The following is a 23,127-nucleotide window of genomic DNA, read 5'->3' on the forward strand; positions in this document are numbered from 1 at the left end:
GATGGCTGACAGATCATTCACACAAAGGAAAAACATTTGGTTTATCATTTATTTTTTCCATATATTCAATTTTTTTGTTTTTTTATGCACGTACAAATTTAACATGAGTTTTCTTAAAAATTGTTGGCGGACAAAATACTTAACAGCATAATTCCTAATTTTATTTTCACACAGACAGAGAGACCGACAGAGAGAGACATGCAGACAGACAGTGAGAGAAAGAGAGACAGACAGAGAGAGAGAGACAAGCAGACAGAGAGAGAGAGAGAGAGACACACACAGACAGACAGAGAGAGAGACAAGCAGACAGAGAGAGAGACAGAGACAGACACACACAGACAGACAGAGAGAGAGAGACAGACACAGACAGAGAGAGAGACAGACAGACAGAGAGACAGACAGATAATGACTTAGTTAGTGGCTGAATCAGGAGTTCAGATGAAAGAAGAGACAGTCAGAAATGTCCTTTTTAAAAAGACGGAGGCGGTACAAATGTCCCCTCAGATGTCTTCGCCGTTACCCGACACCGGAGCAGAAAGTTGTGGCACATTTGTGCGACTCTCAGCGTGACAAACTCACAAAGTTCCAGGTTCAGGTGTTGAGATCTTTGAATCTGTCGGTGGCTCTGTCAGTGCTGAGCAGCGTCAGTCCCATCGAGTCCACGCTGTCCTCCAGTCCGGCCACGCTGTCCACCTCTACCGTGTAGTCGTTGGCCTGAGAGACGCCGGCAAATACACACAACACCGCTGTCTTTCACACACACATACATATATATATATATATATATATATACACACACAGTATATACTGTACAAGTTTCTCTGGTCTGCCGCAGCGCAGCTTAAGATTGGTGTATTAAAGCCATAATACGTTAAAAAAAAACACCACCAGACTCCATGTAAATAATCAGTATAGTGTGTGTGTATGTGTGTTCCTGTGTGTGTGTGTGTGTGTGTGTGTTCCCATGTGTGTGTCTGTGTGTGTGTGTGTGTGTGTGTGTGTTCTCATGTGTGTTCCTGTGTCTGTGTGTGTGTTCCTGTGTGTGTGTGTGTGTGTGTTCCCGTGTGTGTGTGTGTGTCTGTGTGTGTGTTCCCGTGTGTGTGTGTGTGTGTCTGTGTGTGTGTTCCCATGTGTGTTCCTGTGTCTGTGTGTGTGTTCCCGTGTGTGTGTGTGTGTCTGTGTGTGTGTTCCCGTGTGTGTTCCCGTGTGTGTGTGTGTGTGTGTTCCCGTGTGTGTGTGTTCCCGTGTGTGTTCCCGTGTGTGTGTGTTCCCGTGTGTGTGTGTGTATTTACCAGCTGCAGTGAAGCCAGCAGATATTTGCAGGCTTCGAAGTTGTCGAGACCGGCGACGATGGCGGCGAAAGATCTACGCTGGCCGACGGCGCCGAGCGCTCCGACGATCCTGCCGCCGTAGTCGTGGATGTCAAACACCGAGCGCTGCTCCTGAGAAACCCAAACACACACAGGAAGTGATGTCAGAGGGTGAATAGCTAGGAGAGCAGACTACATGATCGGTCCGCCTGCAGTTAAGGTCAGTTATGACCTGAGTGACAGGTCATTAACACACACACACACACACACACACGGGAACACACACACACACACACACACACACACACACGGGAACACACACTCACACATTATTTTTATTTATTTAACAGAAACCAATTTGAATTTGGCTGTTATTAATAATATTGTTAATAAATAATAGACAATTCAAAAATGTAGTATTAATATATATTCCATATATGTTCTACTTGTTCTGATCATTTGGCCTGTTTTGAGGAGCGCCAAAACTTCCTCTCTGCAGAGAGACCCTCAGGTGTTCTACCTGCAGCAGACAGGAAGTGATGTCAGAGTTGTACCTGCAGCAGCAGCTCCGGCCGGACCATGTCCTCCCAGTCTTTGACGCGGCGAGACAGCGCCGTTTCCTGCGTGTAGCCGCGGCAGTTCTTCACCAGCTGCTCCTGAACCAATCACATCACACACACACACAGCGGGTTAATATCCTGTACCAATCACATCGCACACACACACACACACACACACACACAGACAGAGACACACACACACACAGTTCCTATCTCTTTCTTATTGTTTGTAATTATTGATCTTTTTGTCTAAAATCTTCAATATTTTTTCACCATTTTAGAAACCAAACAACTAATCCATTCATCTAGAATATAACCCTAACCCTAATCCATCCATCCACCCTGGAGATAATGTTTTACACTAAATGCTGTTGAGGGAATTACTGTAATTGTTGGGTCTCTGTAAATTATAGAGTGTGGTCTAGACCTTCTCTATCTGTAAAGTATCTGGAGATTACTCCTGTTATGATTTGATACTATAAATTAAATAAAATGTGATCAGAGGAGACGTAACGATGACTGACCACACGCAGCTTCACCAGATCTTCATAACTCAGCTCGTCTCTCTGAGCGTCTGCAACACAAGAAACAATCATACAGATATACTATAATATATACTATATATACAGATATATACAAACATGTTCACATCTGGATTCTAAGTGTGTGTGTGTGTGTGTGTGTGTGTGTGTGTGTGTGTGTGTGTACCTGGAGAAATGACGTCTGCTCCTCCGTTGAACTCAGCTGGAAGGTCGTCAGGAAACGCTTCGTGTTCGTTGTCTGACGTGTCGTCATCGCCGCCTGTCAAAGAGTTTAAAGTTTAATTAATCACCAAATAGCTGTTCTGCACATAGCCAGTATATATAATGGACCAGCAGGTCCCGTGTCTCTGGACGGAGACCAGTGAAGTCTCTTTCCCGGTGATGGCTGAGCGTTACTGAGCAGCCTCCAACTGAGCTTGAAGACGTAGATGTGACGTGAGCAACCTGTCTGAAAGTTGGAAGTCTTCTGGTAGCTGTGCCAAGAGAAATCTCAATCATTCCCAATCTAGCAGAGACGGAGAGCGTAGGTATATGTAAGGAGATAACATAGACACAGGCTAATTATTGATCACTAAAATGATAGTTAACATTAGTAATTAAACTTAAACAGCTAATGGAAGTCCAAACTGCCTGAGAGCTTCTCCTGTACTATACGGTAATTCCTCTACTATGAGACAGTAAGTCTCGTGGTTATGACCCAATCGTTAGCCTATTTTTATAAAAACATCTGCTACGGAGCCATAACGTGAGCTACAAGGTAAGGGAGCCTTTTATACATTGTCGTGTTTCTTTAGAAATAAACAATGGACAAATAGAGTCTTTAAACTCTTCAGATGTAAAGTTATTCTCTGTCAAAGTGACGTCAAAATGAATGGCAGTCAATGGGATGCTAACGGGAGCTGATGGCTTGGTAGCATCAACATGGCGCCATAGGAGGTTCAGGTTCTGAAGCGAAGTTTATCCCCTCGGTTCTGCACCCTGGACTATCCCGCTCATTAAACCCAAATGTCAGCCCCGTTAGGAGACAGGAAGTGAGGAGCGTTTCCTTACCCAGCAGGTCGGGGTGTCTGAATCCGTCCTCAGGCTCCTCCCCCTGCTGCTGTGGCCCCGCCTCCTCTAGCTGCAGGAAGGTCCTCCTCAGCTCTTCATCGGACACCAGCACGCCCTGATGACATCAGAGACAGGATATCACACACACACACACACAGAGGATCTCACACACACACACACACACACACACCACCCTACCGCTCTCCTGTAGATCCTCTTTCGAGTCTTCAGTTTGTCTTTCATTGTGCTCAAATAAATGTAGTTCAGGTCTGAAAAACACACAAGACACAACATGTTAACCAGGCTTCATGCTAAGCTACGCTAAGCTAAGCTAATATGAACATCTGGCTCTCAGGGAGACACTGCTCCTTTAAGACGTGTTACCTGTGAACTTGGGTCCATTTTTGAGTTTCTGCTCCGGAGGATCAACTAAAACACAAACATGAACTCATTTAGTTTGATTGACAGCGTGGAGCTGCTGAACCAGGTTCTACCGAGACTGATCTGGGACTTCATCAGACCGTTATAATAATTAGGAATGACTTTTAAACAAAGAAAATCTGCTTTATGTCTCTGGTCCAATCTAAGAGAGACCAGCAACAAGAAGTTTCTCTGTGTGTGTATGTGTGTGTGTGTGTGTGTGTGTGTGTGTGTGTGTGTGTGTACATAAGTTGCATGTTGGTCTCATTTGTAGTTCGTAATACAGCAAATTATATTTGGACTACAAAAGAAAGAACTACAACTCCATGGAATAAAAAACAAACATGTCAATGAGCATCAGAGGTATGGTTACATAGACGTAGGCAAATAAAGAGCTGGATGACATTATTTAGGACATTTCAAACTTTAAGAGCCCTGAATGGAGCCTAGTTCTCACAGGTTCCTCTGAACCAGCTGCTGAAGTCCTGAAGGGCCGCCGGCCGTTTCCTCTTCCTCTTCCCGCCATCGTCCAGACCGTCAGGAACCTTGTAGCACTTTCCTACGGAGGAAACACACCAGTCAGCTGAGAGCTGTAACCACGGAAACACATCCCCTTCACCATACCTAGAGATTGGCATGGGGTACTTTCCATAAGATCATCTCTCAATGCAAATCAAACCAGCTATTAGGCTAACTGCCATAAGGCGAATACACTCGCGGGTGAAAATGCCAAAATATTTCATCAGATGTGCCTTTCGTTTAGACCAGGGTTTCCCGCAGTACTTCGCAGCTCGGGCGGCCGCCTAAGCTGGGGAACCCCACCGCCTTAACTAGGTTGTCAAAAAAAAAAAAAGTCTGCTGCACAAAAGGCCGTCAAGTGCATCTCGGACAATAGCGCGGACGCGCTTCACACCGCTAGCGGGCACGCGCACCACACGGCCGAAATGAGAGAAAGAAAAAGAGACGTGGTCCGTCGCTGTCTGGAGGAGAACTAGCCAGTTGATATCACGAGTGTGTCTGTGAGAACAATCGCCATTTCACCGTCGCGTGTGCGTCGGAGTTTGTCAACAAATGTGGTCAGCTGGGGCATGCCCGGGCAGAGACGGGGTGATGGACTTACCAGAGTGTTGGCATACGGTGGGCAGAGAGCATTTCTATATGTTTCTCTGTCCTGTTCTTCACATCAGTGAGGCTTTCTTCTCTTGTTTCAACCAAGTGAATACATGACGAAGTGACTGAACTATCATCACCTCTCACGGTGGATTCTCAACGTCCCGGCTGCTGCTGCCTGGTCTTTGAGACACAGCTGTTTTTTTTTTTAATCACTACACACGGTTCACAACACACGGTTAGTTAGCGTAGTTACACACGGTTAGTTAGCGTTGTTACACACGGTTAGTTAGCGTAGTTACACACGGTTAGTTAGCGTAGTTACACACGGTTAGTTAGCGTAGTTACACACGGTTAGTTAGCGTAGTTACACACGGTTAGTTAGCGTTGTTACACACGGTTAGTTAGCGTAGTTACACACGGTTAGTTAGCGTAGTTACACACGGTTAGTTAGCGTAGTTACACCCAGTGAAATGACGTGTCCTGTTTTTATTTCATACTATCTGCTGGAGTGAGTGAAGCTGTGGGCTGAGCTCTGTTATCTCAGCCAGTTTGTTTTGGAGAAGAGTTGTCGGGCGAAGTGGAAGAGAGCGAGTCACGGAGGATGATGGGAGCAATGCCAGTGAAACTGTTACAGCACTTTTTTTGAAAATAGTTTAATGAGCTTAAAGTTGCACATTGCAACTGTTATTTTGAAAAGCTGGTTATTTATTAATTAATGTATTATTTAAATTTAATATTTAGTGTAGTGTGTAGTGCAGAGTCTGCAGATGTATTAATTATATATTTAATTTTGGTATTTAGTGTCCCTCTAGGGTATGTGATGATGTGGTGGTATGGTGAAGGGTATGTGATGATGTGGGGGTATGGTGAAGGGTATGTGATGATGTGGTGGTATGGTGAAGGGTATGTGATGATGTGGGGTATGGTGAAGGGTATGTGATGATGTGGGGGTATGGTGAAGGGTATGTGATGATGTGGGGGTATGGTGAAGGGTATGTGATGATGTGGGGTATGGTGAAGGGTATGTGATGATGTGGGGGTATGGTGAAGGGTATGTGATGATGTGGGGGTATGGTGAAGGGTATGTGATGATGTGGGGGTATGGTGAAGGGTATGTGATGATGTGGGGGTATGGTGAAGGGTATGTGATGATGTGGGGTATGGTGAAGGGTATGTGATGATGTGGGGGTATGGTGAAGGGTATGTGATGATGTGGGGTATGGTGAAGGGTATGTGATGATGGGGGGGGCCAAGGGAACTTTATCAGGATGCATAGTATCCTGGATCCATGTAATAACTGGCCTTTAAAATAAAAGTCTGCCTGCCTCTATGGGAATTTAACATAGGGGTGTACTGACTTATGCCCCCTGTATTTTAACTAGGAACATTTATTTATTTACGATACATTATTCATTCACAAAGAAAATTGGTGTCCTAGGTTGGATTTTTCCTATTTTTTTAATTAAGGCATTAAGATCAATTTCCAAAAGATGATTTTTTTTATTCCTCTTTTTAGTCAACTTTAGCATGGGTGTGTAAACGTATGCGCGCACACACACACACACACACATCTTTGTGGGGACCTGTCATTGACATAATACATTCCCTAGCCCCTTACCCTAACCTTAACCATCACCACTAAATGCCTAACCTTAACCCTTACCCTCACCCTAACCATAACCTAATTCTAACCCTAATCCTAAAACCAAGTCTTAACCCTCAAACAGACCTTTAACCTTGGGGGGTCCAGCATTTTGGCCCCACAAAGCTGTCGGGACCCCACAAGACGGTTTTTGTACTCCACGAATATAGTTAAACAAGCCCCCCCCCCACACACACACACACACACACACACACACACACACACACACACAGCTGACCTGATTTAAAAGGTTTATCCTCCCCGATGACAGCGTACGCGTCGTGTAACGCCCACACGTCCACCTGCAACACACGACAACAAAGTTAGAATATTACAAGACTAAAAGGTCTCTGCTCAGTGAGTCCAAAAGTTCGGAACGGGTTCAATTTTCTGCGTTTTTTTTCTGCGGAGGAGGAGGATGGTAATATACAGGAGGAGGAGGAGGATGGTAATATACAGGAGGAGGAGGAGGAGGAGGAGGAGGAGGGTAATATACAGGAGGAGGAGGAGGAGGAGGAGGAGGGTAATATACAGGAGGAGGAGGAGGAGGGAGGAGGATGGTAATATACAGGAGGAGGAGGAGGAGGAGGAGGAGGAGGGTAATATACAGGAGGAGGAGGAGGAGGAGGAGGGTAATATACAGGAGGAGGAGGAGGAGGGTAATATACTGGAGGAGGAGGAGGAGGAGGAGGAGGAGGAGGAGGAGGGTAATATACTGGAGGAGGAGGAGGAGGAGGAGGAGGAGGAGGAGGAGGAGGAGGAGGTAATATACAGGAGGAGGAGGAGGAGGAGGAGGAGGGTAATATACAGGAGGAGGAGGAGGAGGAGGAGGGTAATATACAGGAGGAGGAGGAGGATGGTAATATACAGGAGGAGGAGGAGGAGGAGGGTAATATACAGGAGGAGGAGGAGGAGGAGGAGGAGGAGGGTAATATACTGGAGGAGGAGGAGGAGGAGGAGGAGGAGGAGGAGGAGGGTAATATACAGGAGGAGGAGGAGGAGGAGGAGGGTAATATACTGGAGGAGGAGGAGGAGGAGGAGGAGGAGGAGGGTAATATACAGGAGGAGGAGGAGGAGGAGGAGGATGGTAATATACAGGAGGAGGAGGAGGAGGAGGAGGAGGAGGAGGAGGGTAATATACAGGAGGAGGAGGAGGAGGGTAATATACAGGAGGAGGAGGAGGAGGGTAATATACAGGAGGAGGAGGAGGAGGAGGAGGAGGAGGAGGAGGAGGAGGGTAATATACAGGAGGAGGAGGAGGATGGTAATAAAAAAAAAAGGAGAGAGGGATGAAGCGAGGGATGAAGTGAGGGATGAAGTGAGGGAGGAGAGAGGGATGAAGTGAGGGAGGAAGTGAGGGAGGAGAGAGGGATGAAGTGAGGGAGGAGAGAGGGATGAAGCGAGGGATGAAGCGAGGGAGGAGAGAGGGATGAAGCGAGGGATGAAGCGAGGGAGGAGAGAGGGATGAAGCGAGGGATGAAGCGAGGGAGGAGAGAGGGATGAAGTGAGGGAGGAGAGAGGGATGAAGTGAGGGATGAAGTGAGGGATGAAGCGAGGGATGAAGTGAGGGAGGAGAGAGGGATGAAGCGAGGGATGAAGCGAGGGAGGAGAGAGGGATGAAGCGAGGGATGAAGCGAGGGAGGAGAGAGGGATGAAGTGAGGGAGGAGAGAGGGATGAAGCGAGGGATGAAGTGAGGGAGGAGAGAGGGATGAAGCGAGGGAGGAGAGAGGGATGAAGTGAGGGAGGAAGCGAGGGAGGAGAGAGGGATGAAGTGAGGGAGGAGAGAGGGATGAAGTGAGGGAGGAGAGAGGGATGAAGTGAGGGAGGAGAGAGGGATGAAGTGAGGGATGAAGTGAGGGATGAAGTGAGGGATGAAGTGAGGGAGGAGAGAGGGATGAAGTGAGGGAGGAGAGAGGGATGAAGTGAGGGAGGAGAGAGGGATGAAGTGAGGGAGGAGAGAGGGATGAAGTGAGGGATGAAGTGAGGGATGAAGTGAGGGAGGAGAGAGGGATGAAGCGAGGGATGAAGTGAGGGATGAAGCGAGGGATGAAGTGAGGGAGGAGAGAGGGATGAAGTGAGGGAGGAGAGAGGGATGAAGCGAGGGAGGAGAGAGGGATGAAGTGAGGGAGGAGAGAGGGATGAAGTGAGGGAGGAGAGAGGGATGAAGCGAGGGATGAAGTGAGGGAGGAGAGAGGGATGAAGCGAGGGATGAAGTGAGGGATGAAGTGAGGGAGGAGAGAGGGATGAAGTGAGGGAGGAGAGAGGGATGAAGCGAGGGATGAAGTGAGGGAGGAGAGAGGGATGAAGTGAGGGAGGAGAGAGGGATGAAGCGAGGGAGGAGAGAGGGATGAAGCGAGGGATGAAGCGAGGGAGGAGAGAGGGATGAAGCGAGGGATGAAGCGAGGGAGGAGAGAGGGATGAAGTGAGGGATGAAGTGAGGGATGAAGCGAGGGATGAAGTGAGGGAGGAGAGAGGGATGAAGCGAGGGAGGAGAGAGGGATGAAGCGAGGGATGAAGCGAGGGAGGAGAGAGGGATGAAGCGAGGGATGAAGTGAGGGAGGAGAGAGGGATGAAGTGAGGGAGGAGAGAGGGATGAAGCGAGGGATGAAGTGAGGGATGAAGTGAGGGAGGAGAGAGGGATGAAGTGAGGGAGGAGAGAGGGATGAAGTGAGGGATGAAGTGAGGGATGAAGTGAGGGAGGAGAGAGGGATGAAGTGAGGGATGAAGTGAGGGAGGAGAGAGGGATGAAGCGAGGGATGAAGTGAGGGATGAAGTGAGGGATGAAGCAAGGGAGGAGAGAGGGATGAAGCGAGGGATGAAGTGAGGGAGGAGAGAGGGATGAAGTGAGGGAGGAGAGAGGGATGAAGCGAGGGATGAAGCAAGGGAGGAGAGAGGGATGAAGCGAGGGATGAAGTGAGGGATGAAGTGAGGGAGGAGAGAGGGATGAAGCGAGGGAGGAGAGAGGGATGAAGCGAGGGAGGAGAGAGGGATGAAGCGAGGGAGGAGAGAGGGATGAAGCGAGGGATGAAGTGAGGGATGAAGTGAGGGATGAAGCGAGGGATGAAGCGAGGGAGGAGAGAGGGATGAAGCGAGGGATGAAGTGAGGGAGGAGAGAGGGATGAAGCGAGGGATGAAGTGAGGGAGGAGAGAGGGATGAAGCGAGGGATGAAGTGAGGGAGGAGAGAGGGATGAAGTGAGGGAGGAGAGAGGGATGAAGCGAGGGATGAAGTGAGGGAGGAGAGAGGGATGAAGCGAGGGATGAAGCGAGGGAGGAGAGAGGGATGAAGCGAGGGATGAAGTGAGGGATGAAGTGAGGGAGGAGAGAGGGATAAAGCGAGGGATGAAGCGAGGGATGAAGTGAGGGAGGAGAGAGGGATGAAGTGAGGGAGGAGAGAGGGATGAAGTGAGGGAGGAGAGAGAGGCAGAGCGACAGCAGCATCACATTTGGTTTTGTTTTTAACAGATGAATGAATCAGACTCAGAGGAAGGACCTTAAAGTAAAATAATAACTTCTAATATCACAATGAATGTGTGATGTTATAGAATGAATGTGTGATGTTATAGAATGAATGTGTGATCTTATAATAATGAATGTGTGATGTTATAGAATGAATGTGTGATGTTAAATAATGAATGTGTGATGTTATAGAATGAATGTGTGATGTTAAATAATGAATGTGTGATGTTATAATAATGAATGTGTGATGTTATAATAATGAATGTGTGATGTTATAATAATGAATGTGTGATGTTATAGAATGAATGTGTAATGTTATAGAATGAATGTGTGATGTTATAATAATGAATGTGTGATGTTATAGAATGAATGTGTGATGTTATAATAATGAATGTGTGATGTTAAATAATGAATGTGTGATGTTATAATAATGAATGTGTGATGTTATAATAATGAATGTTTGATGTTCTGACGGTAGACAAGATGAGAATGAAGATGATGAAGGTACCCGTGGCGGTGGCGTCTCCGTCCTCGCCACGCTGTCGTCTTGGACCTGGCGTCTCTCTCGGATCATCCGGCCTTCACTCGGAGCCTGAAACACAGGACAGAGAGACAGTCAGACAGACAGGCAGGCAGACAGGCAGAGAGACAGACAGACAGGCAGGCAGAGAGACAGACAGACAGACAGACAGAGAGACAGGCAGACAGACAGACAGGCAGGCAGAAACAGTTCACACAACAACATGAGGACAGAGAGACAGACAGACAGGCAGACAGACAGAGAGACAGTTCACACAACAACAACAACAACAACAACATGAGGACAGAGAGACATACAGAGAGACAGGCAGACAGACAGACAGACAGGCAGAAACAGTTCACACAACAACATGAGGACAGAGAGACAGACAAAGAGACAGGCAGAGAGACAGGCAGACAGACAGACAGACAGGCAGAAACAGTTCACACAACAACATGAGGACAGAGAGACAGACAGACAGGCAGACAGGCAGACAGACAGAGAGACAGTTCACAACAACAACAACAACAACAACAACATGAGGACAGAGAGACATACAGACAGGCAGACAGACAGACAGAGAGACAGACAGAAACAGTTTTTGCCTCACTTTTGTACTATTTAGAATATAGTGAGGCAAAAACTAAACAGAGAAAACTGAGGAAATTAAAAATGTGTGATATAAAAAGGAAGAAAAATAAATATTATAATATAATAATAAAGTTAAAAAATATATAAAGAAGGTTAATCTAATATTTTGGGGATATTTTACTAATATTTTGGGGATATTTTACTAATATTTTGGGGATATTTTACTAATATTTTGGGGCTATCTTACTAATATTTTGGGGCTATTTTACTAATTTCTATTCAGATATAAGATAACTTCTATAAGTTGTGATGTACGAGGAGATAGAAGTGTCTGATGTTTCCACAGACGAGCGGTTCTGAGACCTGGTGTCGGTCCACGTGTTCCTCTGGGTTCTGGTCCAGCTCCTGGTGTCGGTCCACGTGTTCCTCTGGGTTCTGGTCCAGCTCCTGGTGTCGGTCCACGTGTTCCTCTGGGTTCTGGTCCAGCTCCATGTTGTTCTCCTCTAAAGGAAGGAAGTCGTCTTCAACATCAGCCTCCACAGCAGCATCTGGAGCCAGAGGAAACATTTCAAACATGTAAAACCAGATGGCGATGCTACATCAAGGAAAGCTGTAATATTAACATTTGTTAAGTTAGTTAAGTAGTTAATTTCTGCACAACCCTGCAGAGAATCGGCGGATCCCCTTACGCTGGTCTGAACGCGCCCTTAGAAGCCTTTATCAGGATTTTTAACGGTATGAAGCTTTTCAAAGTCCGGAACAAGGACCGCATCCGGACCTCGTGGCATGAATTCAAAACCTTATGAAAGTGTAACGCTTTCTTATTTTAAATTAGAGATGCACCGATTACAACTTTCTAGGCCGATTCTGATTTCTGATTTTCTTTGAGTTAGACCAGCTGATACCGATTTTAGCCGATTCTGATTTCATGTTTTCTAACCACTTTACAGCACACACACATTTATTTTCTATCTTTTCTTTAATAGAACATGTGTTGAACAGATAATGGATCACTATAAAATAGAACTATATAAATTACTCCTGGTGTGGGACATTCACACACATCTAAAGAGCAATGTTAGAACCATTTCCTTCTTTTCACATCAATATCAACTAAAGAAATGTGATTTAGGTTTTTGGTGTCGTCCCTCCACGCCCTACTTTCTCCTTGCAGGTGTTGCATATTGTAAACTTGTTATCTTCTGCACACACGCTGAAGAATTCCCAAACAGCTGACATGTTGCAGGTTAATTCACCAGGTTCCTACATGTGGAGAATAGCGCCGACACACGGAGGAGAAGTTGAGAGAAAGGAGAAAGAGAGCGTGCCGTGGCGTCCGTGCTGTGGCGTCCGTGTGTGTGTGCGTCCTTGAGAACTGTAACTGGTATAACTTATGTTGTCAGTTAATTGTAGGGTTGGGTACTGAAACGTGGTGCCAACAGGGCACCGGTTCCGACCTAAACGGTAGTAACGAGACCGAATAACAAGGAAAATTTGGGTGCCTTATTTGGGTGCCTGACTTTCCACTCCACTCAACAGCAGGTAACGTTAGCCTACCTTTAGCTAGCAGCTGGATTAAACAGGTTAAATGCTGACAGCTAATGTTAAACAGTGTAAAGTGTGACTGTATTTCAACAGTCTGCTCTGCAGCAGCAGATGACGACGACGGAGAAACACAGACGGTGCGTTCACTGAAACTGGTAACCTACAGCCTCGCGGTGCATTCAAAGTTATTGTAAAATACCCTTTTCCCATCTGGTTGTTTTTGTCATTCAACAGCAATTTACTGGTGAAATAAGTGATTGTTTATTATAAGTTATAGTTATTACATTACTATTAAATCATTTAATTTTGACCATATGGTCTAGTAATAAACAAGTTGTTCTTAAATGTCGCCGACTGTTGTTTAGTACCCTTCTTTTTTTTTAACTTTCTTAAAAAGTATCTGTTCAGGCTCCGTTTAGGCACCGGCACCGTTTTAAAAGTACCGCTTTAGCACCGGTATCGGAAAAAAAAAAACATATCCAACCCTAGTTAATCGTAGCGTTGACCAGCATGACATCACCATATGTCAGACTGACCTGCCGGTCGCCGGTCATGGCCGAGCACGTGAAAACCGGCCAGTACCGGTCACCGGCCGCTCTATCGGTGCATCTCTAGTTCTAATTCATTTTCTAAGGATCAATAAATCGGTCGGCGATGTTGTATGTACAGCATGAATCAGTTTACAACTAAAACATGTTTTTAGTTATTACAGAGAGAAAGTAGCTACCAAAACAAAAGGTACCGTTGGGTATCTGTACAAAAGTTAAAGGACAATGCCGGCGCAAAATGTTCTCTGGGATATGTTTTCATGCTAATCGAATGCATCTCTAGCTTTAAACAAGCTACCGCACGAACGACGAACGCCGTGCAACCAGTAACCAGTAACATGGCTCAAACACGGCGTTCGTGGTTCCACTGGTCGTGACCGCTTTCCAAGATGGCGCCTGCTTGTATACGTGAACACTACTGTCTTTATAATCTATCTTTTTAATAAACTATCTGTACACTTACAAAGTTCTCAATGCTTGGGTTTACATGTAGGGACCCACATTCTGCTACCGTGGACTAAGGCATCGACACCCGGCCTGGCGGTACCCGACGGGCCAGGCCGGGTTTGGACAGACATTTAGAAATGATGGTTGGGTTAGGGTCAGGCTCGGTCCCATCAGAGTGATAAGGCATTTGTTTAAGAGAGCTCAGTGCGTGCGTGTGTGTGTGTCTCTGTGTGTGTGTGTGTGTGTGTCTCTTTGTGTGTGTGTGTGTCTGTGTGTGTGTGTGTGTGTGTGTGTGTGTGTGTGTGTGTGTGCGTGCCTCTTTGTGTGTGTGTGTGTGTGTGTGTGTGTGTGTGTGCGTGTGTGTGTGTCTCTGTGTGTGTGTGTGTGTGTGTCTCTTTGTGTGTGTGTGTGTGTCTCTTTGTGTGTGTGTGTGTGTGTGTGTGTGTGTGTGTGTGTGTGTGTGTGTGTGTGTGTGTGTGTGTGTGTGTGTGTGTGTGTGTGTGTGTGTGTGGTGTCAGACTGAAAGCCAAGTTCATTCATGTGCTCACCAGAAACAGGATTTTAACCCCGATGTTATTCATGTGATACCGTGGGTCCTGGAGGTAACCAGTCTCCCTGGTGTTCTGACCACGGTCAGGAGAGGTTAACACGTTGAACATTTTAAATTAAACAGCTGAGTAAGGTGAGCTTGTTGCCCCGTGTGAGCTGATGACCTCATCTGTTGACATTTCTGAATGTCTTCCTACAGCTGCTTCATAAAAGCTTTCACACAAACAAACGGACAGAAATATCTTAATGCCTGTCGGGCTCGGGCCGGGTTCGGTCACGGCTCTGACGGACGCGGGCCGGGCTCGGACAGAAAAATCGTCCCGATCCGGACTCTACCGTGGACGTGTGGTGATATTTTGAGCAGCTAATCAGCGGTTTGCGATAGCTTGTTTAAAGCTAGAGACGCATTAGATTAGCATGAAACCAGGTCGACTTGGTACACATTTGTTATTAACCCCTAGGGTCATTTTCAACCGGAAATGTCCTTTAAGCAGAAAAACTGATTATTCAACTTCAATGTACGTTGCTTAAAAGTTATAAGCGAGTTGGTTAATGTAGTCTTTTTAAATCGCCAATCGTTCCAGACCTCAGACCTTAAATAAGACTCCGATGCGGACCTTTGAGTGCTACGTTTGAGGACCTTTAGAAGATGGGACGGCGTGTTACCTCGGGCCGGCGGGCCGTACAGAGAGTCTGCAGGATGCGGATCGTGGTCCAACCTGGAAGCTGCTGATCCGGACACGAGGAGGATCAGATCCTCGTCTCCCGGGATGAACAGGTTGATCCGGAAGTCCTTCTGACTGCACGGGACGTCCCCTGTTACACTGAGGGACACATAGAGACAGACACACACACACACACACACACAGAGACACAAACACAAACACATACAAACACACACACACACACACACAAACACAAACACACACACACACACACAATAAATATTCCCATCAGGCGACATTAACCTTAATGTTGAACCCTGTAAGGGTTCCACAGAAGAGTTGAATATTGGACTATTTGACCCGTTATTTATGTCCACGTAGAACATACTCTGTACAGGAACACTCATATTACAGCTGTGATGTCAGACGATAGAAATATTCGTCACTGACCTGATAAGAGGGAGCTTCTGCTTCTCGGAGGTTTCCGTAGGAATCAGCGCCTCCGGAGGAAGAGGAGCAACGCTCACGGTCTGAGAACCAGACACAGATCAGTTATACTTCACTATAAACTACAAATACACCGTCTGTACTCACTATAAACTACAAATACACCGTCTGTACTCACTATAAACTACACATACACCGTCTGTACTCACTATAAACTACACATACACCGTCTGTACTCACTATAAACTACACATACACCGTCTGTACTCACTATAAACTACACATACACCGTCTGTACTCACTATAAACTACACATACACACTGACCGTGTCCGAGTCGGCCTTCGGCGAGTTCTCGGAGGCGTCGATGTCCAGCGGAGAGAACTGAAGGAGACAGACAGTTAGGCTCAGTGATATCCTACATTAACCAAAAACTCAATTATTCAGTTTCCTGTCCCAGAGGAGAGAAGAAACTAGAAAATATTCACATTTAACATTAGAACGGCCATGACGGTCATTTTGACCGTTTTGAAATGTATATGTGTAATAACTTTGCTAAATAAAAAAATACAATCCTGCTGCTGCCTGACTTTTCCTAAAATAGTCTGTATTTTAACACATTACACAAAAGGCAAAGAAAATAGTCACTTTTACCTATTTCGGCCATACACGGTCATATTGACCGCTCGGATTTTCGCGGTATTGTTTTTAAGTTTTCGCGCGGTTGAAGATGCATCTCGGTTGCTTAGTAACTACCATAGTCTCTGTCAGAGCAACGTAACTAGCGGTCTCGAGTAACAAGTGTGGGCATCACCGATGGGCCGAAGGCAAAGCCAGAGTCGGTAACGTAGGCTACTACGGCGTGGAGGGACTCTGTTCTGAATCAGAAGGCAAACACCGGGCGCTCGCTCTGTGAAAGGAGCGGAACACGTAGATGGCCGGTGGCTGTTTACATGTTCATATAACTTTATACATCCTCGAACTGACTGGAATCATTACACACATCCTCTCCGAGGAGTGCACCAGCAGTAAAATTGTCCGGAGGAAGTTTATGCAGTAACCAGCAGAGGAGCTGAGAGAAGAGTTTATGGAGGAAAAAAGAACAGCGGCTCACGGTCCGAGCAGCGCTGACACCGCAGCAGACACTAAAACAGAGGCAGTGACAGGTTAGGTTATAGCTAAATGCTCAAATAAGATACTTATAATTGTTATTTGGCTGTTATGAGTTAAGTTAAATGAATTTCCACACCATATTTTTCAGAATATTAATGTATGAAATAATTACGGTTTACTATGCCATGATATGAATTATTGAAACACGTATTACTGCTCAAATGTATAATTAAACTCGTTAAAATGTACATTTCGGTGTTATTACGTTTTTCTAAAGATATCCTAACACAACACATAATACAATATCGCAATTAGGTATTTATCATGAGAGATTATAGAGTTTGGAACCTGGCGGTCAAAATGACCGCTCACGGCAGTTCTAGTGTTAAAGAGCTGACATCACACAAGTTTGACTCAAACAGATTATCAGAAGAGTTGGAGATTAAATTAATAGTTGAATTGTTTAAAGTAAGTATGTAAGGAGAGAAGGAAGGAAGAGAGTACGTAGGGAAGGACAGAAGATTGGAAGGATAGTAAAGAAAGAGTAAATAAGGAAAGATGGAAGGATGGAAGGAAGGAAAGAAATGCCGAGAATGAATGAAGATTAATTTAATGGTTGACAACTAATTGATTAATCTTTGCAGCTCTACACTGTGTAGTACACACACACACACACACACACACACACAAAGCTGTTTCTCACCGCTGCCTCATCATCATTGTCGTCGTGGTCGTCCGCCGCTGCGTCTGTGTCGCCCTGAGCTGCCGCCGTCTGTTTGTTTCCTCTGTCAGGAGCAAACACACACACGATCAGCACACACACACACACACACACGATCAGCTGATACAAACACACATGATCAGCTGACGCAAACACACACACACACACACACACACACGATCAGCTGACGCACAAACACACACAGGATCAGCTGACGCAAACACACACCATCAGCTGACACACACACACACACACACACACACAATCAGCTGACACAAACACACACGATCAGCTGACAAAAACACACACACGATCAGCTGACAAAAACACACACACGATCAGCTGACAAAAACACACACACACACACACACACAGGATCAGCTGACTCGTGTCCCTGTCAAACATTGGTGCAGCCCTAAAGCCAGAGTCTTACTTCTTGTTCCTGTCGTTGATGTAGTCCAGGGTTTGGTAAACCAGGCTGTGCAGGAGCTCCACCTGAAACACACACACACACACACACACACACACACCTTCATCAGGTAACCATCTCACACACACACATCTTCATCAGGTAACCATCTCACACACACACATCTTCATCAGGTAACCATCTCACACACACACACCATCAGGTAACCATCTCTCACACACACACACACACACACACACACACACACTAGGGGGTTGTGTGGTTCAGTGGGAGACCTTCTTGCTGTAGATGCAGGCCGAGCCCTGGATCAGCAGCGCCGCTTCTGCAAAGTTCAGTCTGGTTTTCCCTCCGTCGAACGTGATGCACATGTCATCCAGCTACAGACACACAGAAACAAGAAACACAGGTCTTAACAATCTGACCAATGGCTGATCAGCCCACAGCCGGTCTTAACATCCAATAATATTACACAATAATAATAATAATAATAATAATAATAATAATAAGAGCTTACCTCGTCTAAGTAGTCGTTTAACTCGGACGCCACGTCGATCTCCCAGTTCTTGGTGAGCTCTCTGATTGGCTGCAGCAGGTGAGGGAATCGGCTCTCCGTGGACTCCATGACGACCGCGCCGGGAACCAGACGCTCTCGGATCCTGCAGGGCAACGACATCACAGTCAGGGCCCCGATGACATCACAGTCAGAGCCCCGATGACATCACAGTCAGAGCCCCGATGACATCACAGTCAGAGCCCCGATGACATCACAGTCTGGGCAAGGCCTGCACGATTAATCGTTATAAAATCGCGAACTCGATTCACCCTGTTCACGATTTAATTTTTAAATAACTTACGGTATGGTGAAGGGTATGTGATGATGTGGGGGTATGGTGAAGGGTATGTGATGATGTGGGGTATGGTGAAGGGTATGTGATGATGTGGGGGTATGGTGAAGGGTATGTGATGATGTGGGGGTATGGTGAAGGGTATGTGATGATGTGGGGGTATGGTGAAGGGTATGTGATGATGTGGGGTATGGTGAAGGGTATGTGATGATGTGGGGGTATGGTGAAGGGTATGTGATGATGTGGGGGTATGGTGAAGGGTATGTGATGATGTGGGGGTATGGTGAAGGGTATGTGATGATGTGGGGGTATGGTGAAGGGTATGTGATGATGTGGGGTATGGTGAAGGGTATGTGATGATGTGGGGTATGGTGAAGGGTATGTGATGATGTGGGGTATGGTGAAGGGGATGTGATGATGTGGGGTATGGTGAAGGGTATGTGATGATGTGGGGTATGGTGAAGGGTATGTGATGATGTGGGGGTATGGTGAAGGGTATGTGATGATGTGGGGTATGGTGAAGGGTATGTGGTGATGTGGGGTATGGTGAAGGGTATGTGATGATGTGGGGGTATGGTGAAGGGTATGTGATGATGTGGGGTATGGTGAAGGGTATGTGATGATGTGGGGTATGGTGAAGGGTATGTGGTGATGTGGGGTATGGTGAAGGGTATGTGATGATGTGGGGTATGGTGAAGGGTATGTGATGATGTAAACTAAAAAAAAAAACGATTATATTTTAAATCCTAACTATTTCTGAGACAGTTAATTGTGCAGTAACATTTGATGCTGTGGACCCTTTTTATTTTATTTTTTTTTTTAAGCTTTTTTCGTTTCCAGTTTCTAAAATGTGAAGATTTTTCTTTACTTTTAATACTTTAACTACATGTTCCTGATGATATCTGACATTTTAAGTGTAGGCTATTAATGTCATATTTGATTAAAAACAGGCTAACTGACGTACTAACGTTACCTATAGCTGATGTGTAATGTGTTTAAAGGTCTAAATGTGTGACTTTTTACCACCAATAACAAGTTAAATCTCTGGTTGTTTCTCATAATATTAGCGCCATTCACGGGTTGAACGTTAACGTCCCAACATTCCCGGATTGTGTAAAACATAAACACGATGAGAGATTAAATCATGAGCCGAATACATCAGAATATCCGATCGATTGGTTCACCATCTTATTTAGTTTTCCGTCGGACGGAATTTAACCTAAAAGACTCAAATTAGACCATAAATGACAGATTTGTGAACCTAATCCGACCCGGATGTCCTCTTCAAACAAACACAAACACTGCGACTTTCTGGGCTGAAATAAGACGAAAACCTAACCGTTATATCAGCCGACTCTTACTAAACTAGTACCTAATCATGTTAAACTTACGTTAGAGTGAAGTTATAAAGCTGCTTTAGAAGAAAAGACACGTAAAGTACTCACCGCGGTGAAAACAATGACAGCTCTCCGCTAATGTTATGTAGCAGTTACAAACAGCCCGCGCGCCTTCTTCTTTTTCTTCTTCTCTTGAATAATGACAGCCTTCAAACAGCTGTTAGGAGTCTCCCGCCCCCTGCTGGGCAGGAGGGCGTCACATGACGTCACTTAGGCTCCGTCATTAACGACAAAGAGCGGCAAAAAGCCCTGAAAGGAGAGACGGAAATGTTGGAAAAAGTGTCAAAAAATGGACAAAAATGTGGAAAAAAAGTCAAATAAGACACAAAAAAAACTTTGAAAAAAGGGACATTTTGCATTTAATTTTCCAAATATCTCATATTCTACCCCCCCCATGAGACAAATGTTGAGATCACGTGATCACTTTACTCATTAACATCACACTACTACTACTACTACTATATTTACATAATACTATATATACATACTACTATATATACACATAATACTATATATACATACTACTATATATACACATAATACTATATATACATACTACTATATATACACATAATACTATATATACATACTACTATATATACACATAATACTATATATACATACTACTATATATACATAACACTATATATACATACTACTATATATACATAATACTATATATACATAACACTATATATACATAACACTATATATACATACTACTATATATATACACATAATACTATATATACATACTACTATATATACATAATACTATATATACATACTACTATATATACATAACACTATATATACATAACACTATATATACATAACACTATATATACATACTACTATATATATATATACATACTACTATATATACATAATACTATATATACATACTACTATATATACACATTATACTATATGTACATAACACTATATATACATACTACTATATATACACATTATACTATATATACATAATACTATATATACATACTACTATATACACATAATACTATATATACATACTACTATATATACATACTACTATATATACATAATACTATATATACATACTATATATACACATTAAACTATATATACATAACACTATATATACATACTATATATACACATTATACTATATATACATACTACTATATATACATAACACTATATATACATAATACTATATATACATACTACTATATATACATAACACTATATATACATACTACTATATATACATAATACTATATATACATACTACTATATATACATAATACTATATATACATAATACTATGTATACATACTATATATACACATTATACTATATATACATAACACTATATATACATACTACTATATATACATAATACTATATATACACATTATACTATATATACATACTACTATATATACATACTACCATATATACATACATACATACTACTATATATATATATATATACATACTACTATATATATACATACTACTATATATACTACTATATATACATACTACTATATATATATACATACTACTATATATACATAATACTATATATACATACTATATATACATAATACTATACATACATACTACTATATATACATACTACTATATATACACATAATACTATATATACATACTACTATATATATATACATAATACTATATCTACATACTACTATATATATACACATAATACTATATATACATACTACTATATATACATACTACTATATATACATACTACTATATATACATAATACTATATATACATACTACTATATATATACACATAATACTATATATACATACTACTATATATACATACTACTATATATACATAATACTATATATACATACTACTATATATATATATATCTCAGAATCAGAATAATTTTTTTGTCATATTAAAACATTGTAAAACATTGTCACAACAACATTTAAGCACTCCTTCTGTTGCCCAGAAGTACACATTCATACACACAAACCATCCCCTCACAGACACATAATGGGACAGGTGCAGGGCGGACTGGGACAAAAATTTGGGCCTGGCAATCCCATCCCTTACCAGCCAAATTTATAATCAGGCAAAACATCAGGCTCACGTGAGATTATGGTACCAGCAGCCTGAGGTGCACTTACAGGCTTTCATAATGAAATAATACACACACTGGAGCAATTCATAAAACCTTAAAATAAACTGTCTTAGAATAAAATGGAAATGCTTGTCTTAGAGCCGTCACACACCCACCAGACGGCCGTTACGCACCGACCAGACGGACTGATCAGTTGGGTCCCCGAGGTCCAAAAAAATGCCTCAAAACACACTGAGGAGACGCCGACTTGAGCGTACGCTCTGCACGTGCACGAAACGTAATACGTCTCCATAGCAGCAGGCGGCGCTGCTCTGTATTGTTTCCCAGAAAATTAAAACTGGCAGCTGATTGGATGAACGCGTCACGTGGTTCTTTTTTCTCCGGAAATTCACAGCCAGACTGTCATGGCGGCTCGTTCAGAATATGATCTCATATTGGACTAAAATAGTTCACTGAAACGTGTTTCTGAAAACATTTGAAGGGAGAAATAGGCCGTGCAGTTGCTGAATCTGTCTTCATTTCAGATCAACAAAGGTCAGTTTAGAAGATTTTACTCAGATTTTGAGAGACTCATCCGCTCCCCATTTCAGGGTGAGTCCCGACTGTCCAGTCTCTGTCTGTCCTGTCTCCGACTGCCCTGTCTCCGACTGCCCTGTCTCCGACTGTCCTGTCTCCGACTGCCCTGTCTCCGACTGTCCTGTCTCTGACTGCCCTGTCTCTGACTGCCCTGTTGCCCTGTCTCTGACTGCCCTGTCTGAGCATGTCAGGTCGGCCGATTATCGGCTCGGTGTGTCAGCGCCATTACATATTTTTGTCAAACCAGTGTGAAACGCCAGCGTTGCCACATTTTTTCTTTACTTTTTCAGCAGCCCAAATCGGCCCACCGGCCCTTCTGGCATTCGCCAGAACTGCCAGATTGCCAGTCCGCCTATGGACAGGTGCTTATAGTGCAGGGGTCTTCAACGTTTTTTAAGCCAAGGACCCCTTAACTGAGAGAGAGATGGAGCAGGGACCCCCTACTACATATATTGTCTAAAATGAAGTTGCATATTAAACTGGGCCTACAATAATGCGTAGGCGACCTAAAGCCTTTTT

At 44.0% G+C, this 23,127-nt stretch overlaps 1 protein-coding gene across 1 annotated transcript; it reads right to left on the reverse strand.

Annotated features, from left to right (window-relative positions):
- Nucleotides 1-31: 31 nt before the first annotated feature.
- On the reverse strand, nt 32-20,076 carry ncaph2 (non-SMC condensin II complex, subunit H2). The gene is made up of 20 exons (XM_035995914.1): nt 19,961-20,076; nt 18,185-18,326; nt 17,946-18,047; nt 17,674-17,735; nt 17,223-17,304; nt 15,734-15,790; nt 15,411-15,490; nt 14,962-15,119; nt 11,570-11,754; nt 10,604-10,687; nt 6,876-6,939; nt 4,340-4,441; nt 3,847-3,891; nt 3,661-3,731; nt 3,463-3,577; nt 2,579-2,671; nt 2,395-2,444; nt 1,865-1,966; nt 1,293-1,442; nt 32-714 (listed from the first exon to the last, which is right to left on the reverse strand). The coding sequence occupies exons 2-20, from the start codon at nt 18,290-18,292 to the stop codon at nt 592-594; spliced, it is 1,833 nt and encodes a 610-aa protein (XP_035851807.1). The 5' UTR covers nt 18,293-18,326; nt 19,961-20,076; the 3' UTR covers nt 32-591.
- Nucleotides 20,077-23,127: the final 3,051 nt, after the last annotated feature.

The sequence above is a fragment of the Sander lucioperca genome, chromosome 20 (genome assembly GCF_008315115.2).
Source record: "Sander lucioperca isolate FBNREF2018 chromosome 20, SLUC_FBN_1.2, whole genome shotgun sequence".
Taxonomy (NCBI): domain Eukaryota; kingdom Metazoa; phylum Chordata; class Actinopteri; order Perciformes; family Percidae; genus Sander; species Sander lucioperca.

Excerpts from the sequence above, each read along its gene's own strand:
- ncaph2 (XM_035995914.1), bottom strand. The coding sequence starts at position 18,292 with ATGGAGTCCACGGAGAGCCGATTCCCTCACCTGCTGCAGCCAATCAGA. Across the intron at positions 18,048-18,184 it reads TAAACGACTACTTAGACGAG|CTGGATGACATGTGCATCAC; the intron begins GTAAGCTCTTAT and ends GTGTGTCTGTAG. Across the intron at positions 3,732-3,846 it reads AAATGGACCCAAGTTCACAG|ACCTGAACTACATTTATTTG; the intron begins GTAACACGTCTT and ends TGTGTTTTTCAG.